Genomic DNA, 18,159 nt, shown 5'->3' on the forward strand with positions numbered 1-18,159 from the left:
TCTCATTGAAACATACCTATACAGAACTCTACACAAATAACCCCTGAATATTTGCCTCATTTCTTCCGTTCTTTTCCCTAAGAACATGTTTCCAGTTTAAGCCTCCAATTCCTGCCTGATAGCCTCATAATTCCCCTTACTCCAATTAAATGCTTTTCTAACTTGTCTGATCTTACCTCTCTCCAATGCTATTGTAAAGGAGATAGAATTATGATCACTATCTCCAAAATGCTCTCCCACTGAGAGATCTGACATCTGACCAGGTTCATTTCCCAATACCAAATCAAATACAGCCTCTCTTGTAGGCTTATCTACATATTCTGTCAAGAAACACACCTAACAAACTCCACCCCATCTAAACCCGTTGCTCGTGGGAGATGCCAATCGATATTTGGGAAATTAAAATCTCCCATCACGACAACTCTATTCCGCCCCCTTGCTCTCTCAGTAAGAATCAAACAGGAAACGAGAAAGCTGGCGGCTGATGTCACTTAAGCACTCTCTCTTAAAAATGACAGTCCACAGCAAGATAAACCTAGGGGTTTATCACAATACAAAATGTGCAATATAAAGTAATAGTGCAAAGTACAGATGTGCAATGAAACCATATACTTGTATACTTAAGGAGGAGGAGTTGTAGAGTCTTTGAGCCACAGAAAGAAAGGATTTCCTGTGGTGTTCAGTGGTGAACCTCGGTGGAATCAGTCTGTTATTTAAGGTGCCCCTCTGTTTGTCATGGAGGGGGTGAGAGGGATTGTCCATAATGCTCCATACATTTTGCAGCATCCTTCGCTCAGAGAGAACCACCAGGGAATCCAGTTCCACCCCCTGAACCGAATCAGCATTACTGATGAGCTTGTTGAGCTGCTTGGCATCAGCTGCTCTCACCCTGCTGCCCCAGCAGACTACAGCATAGAACAGAATGCTGGCCACCAATGAGTCGTAGAATGTCTGCAGCATAGTACTGCAGACATTAAATGACCGGAGCCTCCTCACGAAGTACAGTTGGCTTTGTCCCTTCTTGTACGGACCCCGGTATTTGTAGTCTCAGAGGACTTCCACATCTGATCCCTTGATGGTGGTGAGAATTCAGGTTTTTTTCACCTTCCTGAAGTCCACCACCACCTCCTTTGTCTTAGTGATGTTCAGCTGCAAAGTCAAAGACAAAAAAAAGTACTTTTATTTTGGGGTATTCACATCTATAAGACATAGAAGCAGAATAAGGCTATTTGGACCATCAAGTGTGTTCCGCCATTCAATCATGGCTGATCCTTTTTTACCCTCCTTGACCCCATTTCCCTGCTTTCTCCCTGTAAACTTTGATACCATGTCCAATCGGGAACCTATCGATCTCTGCCTTAAATATATCCAACAACCTGGCCTACACAGCTGCCTGTGGTAACAAATTCTACAAATTCACCACACTCTGGCTAAACTCTGAGTCTGTGCCCTCTTGTCCTAGACTGTCCCACCACGGGAAACAACCTCTCCATATCTACTGTCTAGGTCTTTTAATATTCGAAAGGTTTCAATGAGATCCCCCCTCATCGTTCTGAATTCCAGCAAGTACAGATCAAGAGCCATCAAACGTTCCTCATATGATAACCCTTTTCATTCCCGGAATCACTCTTGTGAACTGCCTCTGGACCCTCTCCAATGCTAGCACATCTTTTCTTAGACGAGGAGCTCAAAACTTGTTCACAATACTCAAGGTGAGGCCTCAACAGTGCCATATACAGCCTCAGCATCACATCCCTGCTCTTGTATTCAAGACCTTTTGAAATGACTGCTAACGTTGCATTTGCCTTCCTCACCACTGACACGACCTGCAACAAATCTGCCCACAAGAATATTGGTCCCTTTTGTACAGATCATACCTCCACCAGAAGAGTTCCCAATAATCCTAGAAACTGAAGCCCTGCCTCCTGCACTAGCTTCTCTGTTGGTTAACTCAGTGAATTGTGGTGCCAGTGCAGTACTTTAGAAGTGTGGTGACAATTGTTAATAGAGGCAACGTGGTAGCTAAATTGTGTGTCCTGTAATAACCACACTGACTATTTCTCAGTGTGGTTTGAAGGTCCTTCATACAATTCCTACTTGATCAGAAGACTTTAAATAAATAGAACCACATGCTTAAGTGCAAAAAAGAAAACCCATGGAAATCTGAAACAGAAAATACTTGAAAACCTATGGAATTAATGTTTCAGGTCAGTAATCTTTCATTCAATGAAATTAAGTGTTCGGTGAAAGCCTGACTGTTAGGTGTTTTTAGCTTGAATCCATCATCTCCTTGACATGTATATTCAAACTATTTCCCCTGTGTTAAATGTGTATTTATCTGTTTTTTTTTCAAACTCAGGATCAAAACATCCTTCCAAAAAAATACTTTGAAATTGACTTTCCAATGATTGTCATGAGAAAAATACACTTAATTAAGTAAGTTCATTTGATTGTTAATTCACAACTTTATTTATAATTTTATATCTTTTCAGGAGCAGGGCATATAGTATTTACATAGTATAACAATATAACATGTCATAGATTCATGTAATAGATTGTTTATTCTGAAGGTAGAGAATGAGAAATTTTCTCATAAACTCGATTTCCTGTTTCAATGAACATGATTTTCTGAAATTATGCACTTCCCTAGAGGTGGTGCTGCAGTGCTGTTAATTAACTGAGGAATCAACAACTGATGATAAAGGCAATCATCCTTTTGTATTGAACAAGGAGATGTGTACCAAATGTTGAGAATACAGCAGATGTTATTTTTTAATAAAAGTGCATTGGGACCAATTCTGCCTGGGAGACAAACTATTTATATCTCAATTTAAGAATCATTGGGAATCTTTACTTTCTTCTTTAATTCATTGTACAGTCGGCCCTCCTTATCTGCGGATTCCGCATGCGCGGATTCAACCAACCGCGGAACGGGAAAACCCAGAAGTTCACTCCTGATGAAGGGTTTCGACCTGTAACGTCGTCACTACCTCCTCCCATAGATACCGTCTGGCCTGTTGAGTTCTGCCAGCATTTTGTGGTTTTAGTTCTCTCTCCAGCACTCATTGTTTGAGCATGTACAGACTTTTTTCTTGTCATTATTCCCTAAACTATACAGTATAACAACTATTTACATAGCATTTACATTGTATTAGATATTGTAAGTAAATCTAGAAATGACTTGTAAGTACAGACAGTCCCCGGGTTATGAATGAGTTCTGTTCCTGAGTCTGTCTTTAAGTCGGATTTGAAATCCGAACAGGTACATCCTGTATTATTTAGCGTCAGTTAGTCAAACATTTTTCTTAGTATATAGTACATATTTTACCTTTCTATGCATATAAAACACTTAAGAAACATACGTATTTCAATAATTAAACAATAATTACTAAGCGTTGCTTAGTAATAATTGTAGCTTTCATCGAGGCAGGGCCTTTCAAATGCTCCATTAAAATTGTTCCAATCATTAACCGACTGTAGCCTAACGCTTTTCCAATGACTGATGGTGTTTCACCTCTTTCCGATCACTTTATTACTTCCACCCTATTTTCAATTGCGATCGTGATTATTTTTGTGAAAAGAAACGCCACGGATTCAGAGCTACGCAGGGTCCTAATGTCCACTGCTCTGAACATGTTAAATAAAGTCCGGGGTTCCGTTAGTTCCTAAAGACCATCGCACTGCTTCAGGTTAAATAAGGGACTTGAGCATCCACGATTTTTGGTATCCGTGGGGGGTGGGGGGGGTCTCGGAACCAATCCCCTGGGGATAAGGAGGGCTGACTGTATCTTCTTTTTACCAGTAGACACTTTAGCATTTTGAAAGATAAATGTTTACTAACTTTTCAAAATTTGCCAAAATGCCTTTTGCACATCTATTATAGCTACTCTTAATTACCCTAGGTACTTATGAAAAATAAATAATGTAATTCCATACTGTGTTGTCTGGAAGCTGAACATTAATGTAAACTTTTGAATTACTGAGAACATAGAATAGTACAACACAGGAATGGGCCCTTAAGCCCACAGTGTTCTTTATTTATTTGTCACGAGGCAAATGCATGGTTTTATACTGAGAATCTGCTGGCGGCAGCCTGCGAGTGTTGCCATGGTTCCAGTGCAAACATTGCATGCTCACACTTGCTAACCCTAACTTGTATGCCTTTGGAATGTGGGAGGAAACCAAAACACCCAGCGGAAACCCATGTAGTCACGGGGAGAACTTAGTTAAATCCTTTTATTTTTGAGCAGAGCTATCATATTGATAACCCCCAGTGCAACTTTATTATTTAAGGAGAGATAGTGGTCAGAGCTGCAGTGTTGATTTGTTATTTCCTTTATTCCCAGAAAGCTTTTCAAACATACTACGTCAGGGTTTAAAACAGTAACTGCAGATGTGGTAAATTGATATTAAAATCAAATCTACAGAGGATCATCACTCTGCTTCAAATTTTGCAAAAGTCAGTTATATAATCATCGGATAAACTGAAGTACCTATCAGCTCAAAACAGCTTCTGCTGATGAGCTAGACTTGGGGAGAGCTGTTAAATTTTTACTATTCCCAATTAATGTTAAATCAATAGCAATAGATGGGTTGGGTAATTCAGCTAACCAGAATCTACTGATGCAATTTAGAGAGTTGTACACTCTGCAAAATCTGCTTGTAGCTAATATTCTTTTGTTTAAAAATTTTGTCTAAAGAAGGTAATAAAATGGCAGTGGAATGGACAAATGCAACTACTGTAAGGATGTTTTTGTAAATTTATAATACTTTGAGCAATCAGAAATTTAATTTGAGGGAAAAGGTATTTATGTACAAAAATAATTCTCCAGTGATTAAAGACACAAACAAGAAAATTTTCAGATGCTGGAAATCCAAGCAATACACATAAGTGCTGGAGGAACTCAGCAGGCCAAGCTGTGGCCAAGCATCTATGGGAAAAAGTACAGTTGATGTTTTGGGCCGAGACCCTTCAGCACTTCTCATCTTTTTTTCTCCAGGTCCTGCTGAAGGGTCTCGGCCAGAAACGTTGACTGTATCTTTTTCTATAGATGATGCCTGGCCGGCTGAGTTCCTCCAGCAATTTGTATGTTTCTCTGATAATTGTTAGTCTATGGTTAGGATTGACACAGGTTATGTTTATATTGATTTGATTTAATTTTTGCATAGGAGGTAGGTTTAAGGATATATGTATGAATAATATGCATAGCAAATAGCATGTTTTCTAATTTTGAGTATGTACATTTGGGCATGTCACTTGAATTTTGAATAGATTCAAAGATTTGGATTACTGTTGCTAAACAACTGAGAGATATTGTTTTGAAACTTAAATTGTGTATCTGCTGTTCCAGATATTTTTGTGAATGATGCTGTTGATATTATTAATTTGGCATTTTGATATTTTTTGGGCTGAGTCATCTACCTTTGAAATATTTTCTTCTGTAAACCGATTAAAGTATTGTATCATTGTCAATAAATGATATTTAACTCTTTACTCTTTCCTCTAGAACAAAGCCTCCACTGTTAAAGCCAATTCTAGAAACCCATTCAAGTAGTAGCCTGCTGATAGGTGAGAAAGAAAAAGAAATATTTTTGATGTCTGCTCTCCCTCAAATATTATTGGTGCTTAAATGGCTAACATGATCTGTTGTTTGGTCCAAGGGTACAATTGTTCCCTGAACTAGGCCATAAGAGATCAGAATGGAATTAGACCATTTGGCCTGTCGAACCTGCTCTACCATTTCCATCATGGCTGATTTATTATCCCTCATGACCTCATTTTTCTGCCTTCTCCCTGTAACCTTTGATACCCCTACCAATCAAGAACCTATTAATCTCCACTTTAAATATACCCATTGACTTGGCCTCCACAAGTTGTCCGTGGCAATGAATTCACCACACTTTTATTGACATACTTTTATTGAAGTCGTACCTGTAGGAAACATCCTCATGTCCACTCCAGGCATTTCAATATTTGATAAATTTCAATGAGATCCTTCATCGTTCTTCTAAACACCAGCGAGCACAGGTGCAAGCCATCAAATGCTCCTCATACATGAACCCTTTCATTGCCAGGATAATTTTTATGAACCTCCTCTGGACCTTCTCCAATGCCAGTACATCCTTTCTTAAAAAAGGGGCCCAAAATTGCTCTCAATCCTCCCAGTGGTTTGTTCAATGCCTTATAAGGCCTCAGCATTATATCCTTGCCTTTAAATTGTAGTCCTCTCAAAATGAATGCTAACATTGCATTTGCCTTTCTTACCACTGACTGAACCTGCAAGTTAGCCTTTAAGGAATCCTGAACACAGACTCCCTTTTGCACCTCTAAATTCTGAATTTTCTCCCTGCTTAGAAAATAGACTAATCTTTTATTCCTTCTACCAAAATGCACGACTATACACTTTCCTACACTATATTCCATTGCCACTTTGCCCATTCTCCTAATCTGTCTTGTCCTTCTGCAGACTCCCTTGCTTCCTCAACACTTTGAACCCTCTACATGTTTTCATGTTGTCTGCCAACATGTTCACAAGGCCATCAATTCTGTCATCCAAATCATTGACGTATAAAGTGAAAAAAAATGGTCTCAACACTGACTCCTGTGAAACACCAGCAGTCACTGGCAACCAACTAGAAAAGGCCCCCTTTATTCCCACTCTTTGCCTTCTGGTACTTAGCCAATCTTCAACCCATGCTAGTATCTTTCTGATAATATCATGAGCACTTATTAACTAGCTGGACAAATTATTGTGCATAACAGTTGATCCAGTCCTACTGAAAGCCATATCTTATACCACAAAACATGGAGTTACATTTTTCAATTCTAGTCCTGAATTTGGACAATTAGATTAGTTATGCAACTTCAGCATGTTTGGTTTTTAAATGATATTGCGTGAATATATTATGCTCGTTGGTTACTACTTTTTCATCGTGTCTAGCTTGATGTGATAGGAGAGGTTGCAGACTCTCCAATGTGTTTCAGCACAGCAAACTATTTAACTTCAGATCTCTGCCAATGATGTTGGGCAATTAAAATTATTTTTTATATTTTTGAACTGCATTTGTAGTAATCATGAAGAATGTTCAGTTAAGATATTAACTTTGACAACTTGTCAGATGGTTGCAGCATGGACTCTGATCATTATACCATTGTTGGGCAAGATCTCCGTGACCTCCCCACGCTGTTGGAAAGATTGAAGAAATTTGGTCTGGATACAAAGTAAGTACATCCTGATTCTTGTCACTATCCTGCTACAACACTAACTCCAATAAAATCACAGAACTTTGACTGTGCATTATGATCTCAACTCCCCCTCTGTGGGCATCTGTAGATAGGTTTACACCATGAAAAGTAGGAAGAGGGGAAGGGCATTTGATACTTAAGTCTGTTTCTTCCTTCTTTAACATCATGGTGGATAGGGAGAAAGTAAAGTCTGATGTTGCAGTATTTCTGTGGAGTAAAGGAAATAACAGTGGTATGAGAGAGGAGTTGGCCAAAGTAAATTGGAAAGAGATGCTAGCAATGGTGACAGCAGAGCAGCCATGCCATGTGTTTCTGGGGAAAAAAAGGAAAGTGCAGGATAGCTGTATTCCAAAAACAAAGAGATACTCAAATAGCAAAATAGTACAACCGTGGCTGACAAAGGAAGTCAAAGCTGATGTGAAAACAAAAGAGAGGGAATAAAACAAAGCAAAAATTAACAGTAAGGTAGAGGATTGGGAAGCATTCAAAAACCTATGGAGAGCAACTAAAAGAATCATTATGAGGGAAAAGATGAAATATGAAAGCAAGCTAGCAAACAATATCAAATCTGATAGTAAAAGCTTCTTCGAGTAAGTGAAAAATAAGAGAGAGATGGGAGTGGATATAGGATCACTAGAAAATGAGGCCGGAGAAGTAGTAAAGGAGGACAAGGAGATGGCTGATGAAAGAAATTAATATTTTGCATCAGTCTTCACTGTGGAAGACACGAGCAGTGTGTCTGATGTTGAAGGGTGTGAGGATAGAGAAGTGAGTACTATGACAAAGGAGAAAGTGCTCAAAAAGCTGAAAGATCTAAGGGTACTTAAGTCAATAGACGCAGGAGTAGGCCATTCGGCCCTTTGAGCCAGCACCGCCATTCAATGTGATCATGGCTGATCATCCACAATCAGTACCCTATTCCTGCCTTCTCCCCATATCCCTTGACTCCGCTATCTTTAAGAGCTCTATCTGACTCTTTCTTGAAAGCATCCAGAGAATTGGCCTCCACTGCCTTCTGAGGCAGAGCATTCCATAGATCCACAACTTTCTGGGTGAAAAAGTTGTCACCCAGACCAGATGAACTGCACCCTTGGGTTTTGAAAGAGGTAGCAGTAAATATTGTGGAGGCATTCGTAATGATCATTCAAAAAAACCATTGGACTCTGGCATGGTGCCAGAGGACTGGAAAATTGCAAATATCACTCCACTCTTTAAGAAAGTAGGAAGGCAGCAGAAAGGAAATTATAGACCGGTTAGCTGGACCTCAGTGATTGGGAAGATGTTGGAGTCAGTTGTTAAGGAGAGGTTATGGAGTACTTGGTGACACAGGACAAGATAGAACGAAGTCAGCATAGTTTCCTTAAGGGAAAATTATTTGAGGAGATTACAAGTAGGATAGATAAAGGGGATGCAGTGGATATTGTATATAAGGACTTTTAGAAGGCCTTTGACAAAGTGCCACACATGACGCTGCTTACCAAGTTAAGAGCCCATGACATTTCAGGAAAGTTACTGGCAAGCTTAGAACATTGGCTGATTGGTAGGAGGCAGTGAGTGAGAATAAAAGGATCCTTTTCTGGTTGGCTGCCAGAGACTACAGAGGTGTTCCACAAGGTTCGGTGTTGAGACTCAAAATATTGTGCCAGCCATGTAACCTACTCTAGAAGTTGACTGAAATTTCACTACCGCATAGCCCTCTATTTTTCTAAGCTCTATGTACCTATCTAAAAGTCTCTTAAAAGACCCTATTATAATCGCCTCTACTACCTTCTGGCAGTGCATTCCATGAACCCACCACTTTGTGTGGAAAAACTTACCTTGGACATCCCCTCGTACCAACTTCCAGGTACTGTAAAACGAACGTAAATTCCGGTGTATAAGCCAAGAATTTGGCCCTAAATTTTGGTCCTAAAATTAGAGGGTCGGCTTATACAGAGGGTGCCAACTTTGGAAAAACGAATACACGGAAGGCAGCTCCTGTTAATTGGCTGTTTTTGAGTCAAATTGGTTCCGCTGTCGATGCATGAATTCTTTGTCTAAACTCACATCTAGTGGCTGAAGCACGGACATCAAACCACCGGGGATGACTGAAATGTCCGTATTTTCAGCTTTCAATGCTGCTTTTGTCTCACCTGACAAGTGTGCTTTGAACATGTCCCAGACAAGTAGCAACTTTTCCTTCCTGACACCTTCGGGACGTCAATGCCACACCTCTTTAATCCACTTCAAGCAATCTGCTTCATCTATCCAGTAGCGTTCTTAAACATAAACAACACCCCGTGGGAATTTTCTGAGCAATCAAACACAAGATCACATCTATTTATAAATCAGGTGCACCAACTTTGTGTAGCTTTGAAATTTTCGCTGACCTCACGGTGTTTTTCGTCCCATTTCAACGCTTGAACTCGAATCATTTCTCTGGTAACAACGTATCCAGACGATCGCTGGTGATTCACCCACTCTAAAACTTTTTCTTCCAGCTCTGGCCGCTGACGTTTCCTGCAGTTTGCATATTTCGTCTTTGGCATTTCCCTCAGCGTGTCCTCTGCGTTTTGCCACTCTCTCACTCTCTCTCGTTTACACTAAACTTCTTAGCAGCTGCAGAATTATTCGTTCCTTTAGCAAAATCAACAACCTTCAGCTTGGAGCCAGCGTCATATCGCATTTGTTTTAATCTTTTGTACATGGTGGTCGCAAACTCAATACTGAGTACACGTACTGATCCTGCCACCCCGTGTTATGTTTTAACGAGATTACTATGGGCGCTAAATGGTTTCACGGGGGTTACATTTCAGAGGATTCTTTTCCATTGGAAACCTAATCCAAAATTTCTCTCCCTGATTTATTTATTAAGCATTCACCTATAACGCTCTACTATGTGTAGGCCTGTTTTCTTAGCAGGTGCTAGTTCACAAAATTTCCAGGGTCCGGATCCGGCAAAGCTGTGTACTGGCATATGAGATCTTGTGATCGTTTCTGGTTAAATCAAAAACCTCTTCAAAAGGGGTCGGCTTATACCCCAGGCTGTGCAACATTTCTATTTTAAAGGTTGAGTTCTGAAGAATGTAGATTTTGTTATGGATATTTCACAGAATCAAGAAAGGGAATAAACAGTTTACATTTCAGACAGCGATTAAGTTGGTGGGTGTGGTCATCATGTTTGGTATTTGTGCAGAAGAAGTTCCATCCTTACTCCAGGATACTTCTTTCCATTGTGCAACACCATCCCTCTTCCAATGAAGTAGAAATGAAACCAATCTTGTCGTTCCAAAACTGAACATTTGGATACTAAGAAATTGGGAGAGCAAAGAAGGCCGCTGAAATGTCTGAAGTATCTAAAGACAGGATGTTTTCTAGAGCATGTTAAGATTACAAAAGAGATTTTTAATATCTTAGTGGGCATGAAGAAGGTGGATAAGTCCCCGGGTCCTGGTGAAATATACCCGAGGCTTCTATGGGAACCAAGGGGAAAAACAAACTGCTGAGCCTCAGTCAGAGGAATTTGCATGTTTGCTAGCTGCTTATGAGTTGCTGGATCACTGGAGGGCAGCCAGTGTGGTACCTGAATTCTAAAATGGCAGCAGGGATAAGCCTGTTAATTAAAGGCCGGTATGACAGTGGATGGAAAGTTATTGAAGATGTTTCAGAGGATTAATCTACAAATGGAAAGAAGTGATTAATCAGCATGTCTTTGTTGTTGGGAGAACCTGTCCAGCTAATTAATTAAGTTTTTTGAAGATGTTAAAAATATATGGATGAGGTTGCTATTGATATGGTTTACATGGACTTTAATAATATCTTTGACCATTGTGAAAAGGTTGGAACCCAAAGCATTCAAAGTAAGTGGACAAATTGAATCCAAAGTTGGTTTGATAATAAGAGACAGAGGATGATGCTGGAGGATTGTTTTTGTGATTAGAGGTCAGTGGCCAGAGTTGTCATTTATCATACACTTTAACGATCTTGATCTGAATGCAGAAGCTATGAATAGTAAAGTTACAGATACCATGGTAATTGGTGATACTGTCAATAATGAAGAAAGTAGTCTTAGGCTGCAGAACAATAGTGATTAGATGCTAAATTCAGTGGAGCAATAGCAGATGGTTTTTAATTGTGATAAGTATAAAGCAATGTACCTTGTGAATCTAATAAGGACTGAGGGCAGCATATATACAGTGAATGGTAAGGGCATAGGGGGAATTGAGGAACATTAGTCCCTAGGCCATTGTGTACAAGTTGATAAATCCCTAAAAGTATCAGTAGGGGTGAATAAAGTAATGAAGCAGGTTCATGGTATATTACCAAAAAAAACCACAAAATGCTGGCAGAGCTCAGCAGGCCAGACAGCATCTATGGGAGGAGGTAGTGACGATGTTTCGGGCCGAAACCCTTCATCAGGAGACGTTTCAGGTTTCGGCCCAAAACATTGTCACTACCTCCTCCCATAGATGCTGTCTGGCCTGCTGAGCTCTGCCAGCATTTTGTGTTTTTATTTATTTCCAGCATCTGCAGATTCACTCGTGTTGTCATGGTATATTACCTTCATTAGTTAGGGCACAAAATGGAAATGCAGAGATCAAAAGTTTGTTTAACCACTTTCTCAGTACTGGGAATGAAATTGAAAAAGTCTGTTAAGGTGAAAAGAGAGTGCGAAATTGGGGCAGGGTGGGTATTTCTGATGGGGTAAAAACCAAGGTGAAATTGCGATACTCTAAATAAGGGTCTCTGATTGATGAGTCAGTGGGAGCAGTAACAGTGAGAATATGGACATAGTTGTGAAATGCAGAACATACCCACAGATACAGACACAGCAACACACACAAAATGCTGGAGGAACTTAGCAGGCCAGGCAGCATACAGCCAACATTTTGGGTCGAGACCCTTCAGCAGGACTGGAGAAAAAGATGAGTAAAGTTAAAAAAGTGGAAGGGGGGGAGGAGAAACACAAGATGATAGGTAAAACCAGGAGGTGGAGGAGTGAATTACTGGGAAGTTAATTGGTGAAAGAGATACAAGGCTGGAGATGGGAGAATTTAACAGTAGACGACAGAAGGCCATGGAAGAAATAAAAGTGGGGAGAAGCAGCAGAGGAAGGTGATGGGCAGGCATGGAGACAAGGTGAGAGAGGGAAAAGGGGACGGGGAATGGTGAAGGGGAGGACATTGCCAGAAGTTTGAAAAATCGAAGTTCATTCCATCAGGTTTGAAGCTACCCAGATAGAATATAAGGTGTTTTCCTCCAACTTGAGTGTGGCCTCATTGTGACATGGATAGACATAGAAACATAGAAAACCTACAGCACAATACAGGCCCTTCGGCTCACAAAACTGTGCCAAACTTGTCCTTACCATAGAACTATCTAGGCTGACCCGTAGCCCTCTATTTTTCTAAGCTCCATCTATCCATCCAGGAGTCTCTTCAAAGACCCTAACGTTTCCACCTCCACCACCACTGCTGGCAGCCCATTCTCATGCACCCACCACTCTCTGCGTTTATTTAAAAAAAAAATATTACCCCTGACATCTCCTCTGTACCTACTTCCAAGCACCTTAAAAATATGTCCTCTTGTGTTAGCCATTTCAGCCCTGGGAAAAAGCCTCTGACTATCCACATGATCAATACCTCTCATCATCTTATACACCTCTATCAAGTCACCTCTCATCCTCCGCCGCTCTAAGGAGAAAAGGCCAAGTTCACTCAACCTTTTCTCATAAGGCATGCTCCCCAATCCAGGAAACATCCTTGTAAATCCCCTCTGCACCCTTTCTATGGTTTCCATGTCCTTCCTGTAGTGAGGTGACCAGAACTGAGCACAGTACTCCAAATGGGGTCTGACCAGGGTCCGATATAGCTGCAAAATTACCTCTCAGCTCTTAAACTCAATCCCACAATAGATGAAGGCCAATGCACTGTTATGCCTTCTTAACCACAGAGTCAACCTGCATAGCAGCTTTGAGTGTTCTGTGGACTCGGACCCCAAGATCCCTCTGGTTCTTGACACTGCCAAGAGTCTTACCATCAATGCTATATTCTGCCAGCATATTTGGCCTACCAAAATGAACCACTTCACACTTATCTGGGTTGAACTCCATCTGTCACAACTCAGCCCAGTTTTGCATCCTATCAATGTCCCGCTGTAACCTCTGACAGCCCTCCACACTATCAACAACACACCCAACCTTTGTGTCATCAGCAAAGTTGCTAACCCATCCCTTCACTTTCTCAGCAAACACGAGGAAATCTGCAGATGCTGGAAATTCAAACAACACACACAAATTGCTGGTGGAACACAGTAGGCCAGGCAGCATCTATAAGGAGAAGCACTGTCGACGTTTCAGGCCGAGACCCTTCATCAGGACTAACTGAAAGGAAAGATAGTAAGAGATTTGAAAGTAGTGGGGGAATGGGGAAATGCGAAATGATAGGAGAAGACTGGAGGGGGTGGGATGAAGCTAAGAACTGGAAAGGTGATTGGCGAAAGTGATACAGAGCTGGAGAAGGGATAGGATCATGGGACGGGAGGCCTCGGGAGAAAGAAAGGGGGAGGGGGGAAGCACCAGAGGGAGATGGAGAACAGGCAAATAACTAAATATGTCAGGGATGGGGCAAGAAAGGGAGGAGGGGCATTAACAGAAGTTATTGAAGTCAATGTTCATGCCATCAGGTTGGAGGCTACCCAGCCGGTATATAAGGTGTTGTTCCTCCAACCTGAATTTGGATTCATTTTGACAGTAGAGGAGGCCATAGATAGACATATCAGAATGGGAATGGGACGTGGAATTAAAATGTGTGGCCACTGGGAGATCCTGCTTTCTCTGGCGGACCGAGGGTAGGTGTTCAGTGAGACGGTCTCTCAGTCTGCGTTGGGTCTCACCAATATATAAAAGGCCACACCGGGAGCACCGGACGCAGTATACCACACCAGCCGACTCACAGGTGAAGTGTTGGCTCACCTGGAAGGACTGTCTGGGGCCCTGAATGGTGGTGAGGGAGGAAGTGTAAGGGCAGATGTAGCACTTGTTCCGCTTACAAGGATAAGTGCCAGGAGGGAGATCGGTGGGAAGGGATGGGGGAGGACGAGTGGACAAGGGAGTCGCATAGGGAGCGATCCCCGCGGAAAGCAGAAGGGGGGGAGGGGAAGATGTGCTTGGTAGTGGGATCCCGTTGGAGGTGGCGGAAGTTACTGAGAATTAATGCTGAGCTCGTTGACTTCAATAACTTTGCCTCCAACTTTCACCCTGCCCTCAAATTTACCTGGTCCATTTCCGACACCTCCCTCCCCTTTCTTGATCTTTCTGTCTCCATCTCCGGAGACGGCTTATCTACTGATATCTGCTATAAGCCTACAGTCTCTCACAGCTACCTGGACTATTCCTCTTCCCACCCTGTCTCTTGCAAAAATGCTATCCCCTTCTCACAATTCCTCCGTCTCCGCCGCATCTGCTCTCAGGATGAGGCTTTTCATTCCAGGATGAAGGAGATGTCTTCCTTTTTTAAATAAAGGGGCTTCCGTTCTTCCACCATCAACTCTGCTCTCAAATGCATCTCTCCCATTTCCTGCACATCTGCCCTCACCCCATCCACCCGCCACCCCACTTCGGGTTAGGGTTCCCCTTGTCCTCACCTACCACCCCACCAGCCTCCAGGTCCAATGTATAATTCTCTGTAACTTCCGCCACCTCCAACGGGATCCCACTACCAAGCACATCTTTCCCTCCCCCCCCCCCCCCCCCCCTTCTGCTTTCTGCAGGGATCGCTCCCTACGCGACTCCCTTGTACACTTGTCTCCCACTATCCCTTCCCACCGATCTCCCTCATGGCACTTATCCTTAAGCGGAACAAGTGCTACACCTGCCCTTACACTTCCTCCCTCACCACCATTCAGGGCCCCAGACAGTCCTTCCAGGTGAGGCGACACTTCACCTGTGAGTCCGCTGGTGTGGTATACTGCTTCCGGTGCTCCCAGTGTAGCCTTTTATATATTGGTGAGATCCGACGCAGACTGGGAGATCGTCTCGCTGAACACCTACACTCGTTCTGCCAGAGAAAGCAGGATCTCCCAGTGGCCACACATTTTAATTCCACGCCCCATTCCCATTCTGATATGTCTATCCATGGCCTCCTCTACTGTCAAAATGAATCCAAACTCAGGTTGGAGGAACAACACCTTATATACCTGCTGGATAGCCTCCAACCTCCAACATTGATTTCTCTAACTTCCGTTAATGCCCCTCCTCCCTTTCTTGCCCCATCCCTGACATATTTAATTATTTGCCTGTTCTCCATCTCCCTCTGGTGCTTCTCCCCCCCCCCCCCCCTTTTCTCCTGAGGCCTCCTGTCCCATGATCCTTTCCCTTCTCCAGCTCTGTATCACTTTCGCCAATCACCTTTCCAGCTCTTAGCTTCATCCCACCCCCTCCGGTCTTCTCCTATCATTTCGCATTTCCCCCTCCCCCCACTACTTTCAAATCTCTTATTATCTTTCCTTTCAGTTCGTCCTGATGAAGGGTCTCGGCCTGAAACGTCGACAGTGCTTCTTATAGATTTAGCCTGGCCTGCTGTGTTCCACCAGCATTTTGTGTGTGTTCCTTCACTTCCTCATCCAGGTTATTTATAAAAATCACGAAGAGTAGGGGTCCCAGAACAGATCCCTGAGGCACACCACTTGTCACTGGCCTCCATACAGAATATGACCCATCCACAACCACTCTTTGCCTTCTGTTGGCAAGCCAATTCTGGATCCACAAAGCAATGTCCCCTTGGCTCCCATGCCTCCTTACTTTCTCAATAAGCCTTGCATGGGGTACCTTATCAAATGCCTTGCTCAAATCCATATACACTACATCTACTGCTCTACCTTCATCAATGTGTTTAGTCACATCCTCAAAAAATTCAATCAGGCTCATAAGGCACAACCTGCCTTTCACAAAGCCATGTTGACTATTTGTAATCATACTGTGCCTCTCCAAACGTTCATGAATCCTACCTCTCAGGATCTTCTCCATCAACTTACCAACCACTGAAGTAAGACTCACTGGTCTATAATTTCCTGAGCTATCTCTACTCCCTTTCTTGAATAAGGGAACAACATCTGCAGCCCTCCAATCCTCCGGAACCTCTCCTGTCCTCATTGATGATGTAGAGATCATCGCCAGAGGCTCAGCAATCTCCTACCTCGCTTCCCACAGTAGCGTGGGGTACATCCTGTCTGGTCCCAGTGACTTATCCAACTTGATGCTTTCCAAAAGCTCCAGCACATCCTCTTCCTTAATATCTACATGCTCAAGCTTATCAGACAGCTGCAAGTCATCCCTACAATCGCCAAGATCCTTTTTCGCAGTGAAAACTGAAGCAAAGTATTTATTAAGTACCTCTGCCATCATCTCCGGTTCCATACACACTTCTCCACTATCACACTTGATTGGTCCTATTCTCTCATGTCTTATCCTCTTGCTCTTCATATACTCGTAGAATGCCTTGGGTTTTCCTTAATACTGTCGCCAAGGCCTTCCCATGGCCCCTTCTGGCTCTCCTAATTTTGTTCTTAAGCGCCTTCCTGCTAGCCTTATAATCTTCTTGATCTCTGTCATTACCTGCTTTTTTGAACCTTTTGTTAGCTCTTCTTCTTGACTAGATTTACAACAGCCTTTGTACACCACGGTTCCTGTACCGTACCATCCTTTCCCTGTCTCATTGGAATGTATCTATGCAGAACCCCACACAAATATCCCCTGAACATTTGCCACATTTCTTCCGTATGTTTCCCTGAGAGCATCTGTTTACAATTTATGCTTCCAAGGTCCTGCCTAATAGCCTTATCTTTCCCCTTACTCCAATTAAACGTTTCCTGAACTTGTTTGTTCCTATCCCTCTCCAATGCTGTGGTGAAGGAGATAGAATGCTGATCACTATCTCCAAAATGCTCTCCCACTGAGAGTCCTGACACCTGACCAGGTTCATTTCCCAATACCAGATCAAGTACAGCCTCTCCTCTTGTAGGCTTATCTACATATTGTGTCAAGAAACCTTCCTGAACACACCTAACAAACTCCACCCCATCTAAACCCCTCATTCTAGGGAGATGCCAATCAATATTTGGGAAATTAAAATCTCCCACCACAACAAACCTGTTATTATTACTCCTTTCCAGAATCTGTCTCCCTATCTGATCCTCGATGTCCCTGATACTATTGGGTGGTCTATAAAAGACACCCAGTAGAGTTACTGACCCCTTCCTATTCCTAACTTCCACCCACAGAGACTCCGTCAACAAACCCTCCATGACTTCCTCCTTTTCTGCAGCCGTGACATTATCTCTGATCAACAGTGCCACACTGCCATCTCTTTTGCCTCCCTCTTTGTCCTTTCTGAAACATCTAAAGCCTGGCATTTGAAGTAGCCACCCCTGCCCCTGCGCCATCCAATTCTCTGTAATGACCACAACATTATAGCTCCAAGTGCTGATCCACGCTCTAAGCTCATCGGCTTTATTCATAATACTCCTTGCATTAAAATAGACACATCTCAAGCCATTGGTCTGAGTGCATCCTTTCTCTATCACCTGCCTATCCTCCTTTTGACATGTGTCTCCAAGCTTTCTCTATTTGTGAGCCAACCTCCCCTTCCTCTGTCACTTCAGTTCGGTTCCCACCCCCCAGCAATTCTAGTTTAAACTCTTCCCCAATAGCCTTTGCAAACCTCCCCACCAGGATATTGGTTCCCCTCAGATTCAAGTGCAACCCGTCCTTTATGCACAGGTCACACCTGCCCCAGAAGAGGTCCCAATGATTGAGAAATCTGAATCCCTGCCCCCTGCTCCAATCCCTCAGCCATGCATTTATCCTCCACCTCATTCTATTTCTATACTCAGTCACGTGGCACAGGCAGTAATCTCGAGATTACTACCTTTGAGAT

The 18,159-nt window shown here is 42.6% G+C and overlaps 1 protein-coding gene across 5 annotated transcripts in view; it reads left to right on the plus strand.

Moving 5' to 3' along the window:
• Nucleotides 1-18,159, plus strand: part of lcmt1 (leucine carboxyl methyltransferase 1) — a 128,689-nt gene that overhangs the window by 55,040 nt on the left and 55,490 nt on the right. For all 5 annotated transcript variants that reach the window (XM_073061077.1, XM_073061079.1, XM_073061078.1 and 2 more), the window contains exons 5-7: nt 2,360-2,436; nt 5,508-5,569; nt 7,120-7,222. In XM_073061077.1, the coding sequence (XP_072917178.1) occupies nt 2,360-2,436; nt 5,508-5,569; nt 7,120-7,222 (242 nt within the window). The remainder of the gene's footprint in view (nt 1-2,359; nt 2,437-5,507; nt 5,570-7,119; nt 7,223-18,159) is intronic.

The sequence above is a fragment of the Hemitrygon akajei genome, chromosome 11 (assembly GCF_048418815.1).
Source record: "Hemitrygon akajei chromosome 11, sHemAka1.3, whole genome shotgun sequence".
NCBI lineage: Eukaryota > Metazoa > Chordata > Chondrichthyes > Myliobatiformes > Dasyatidae > Hemitrygon > Hemitrygon akajei.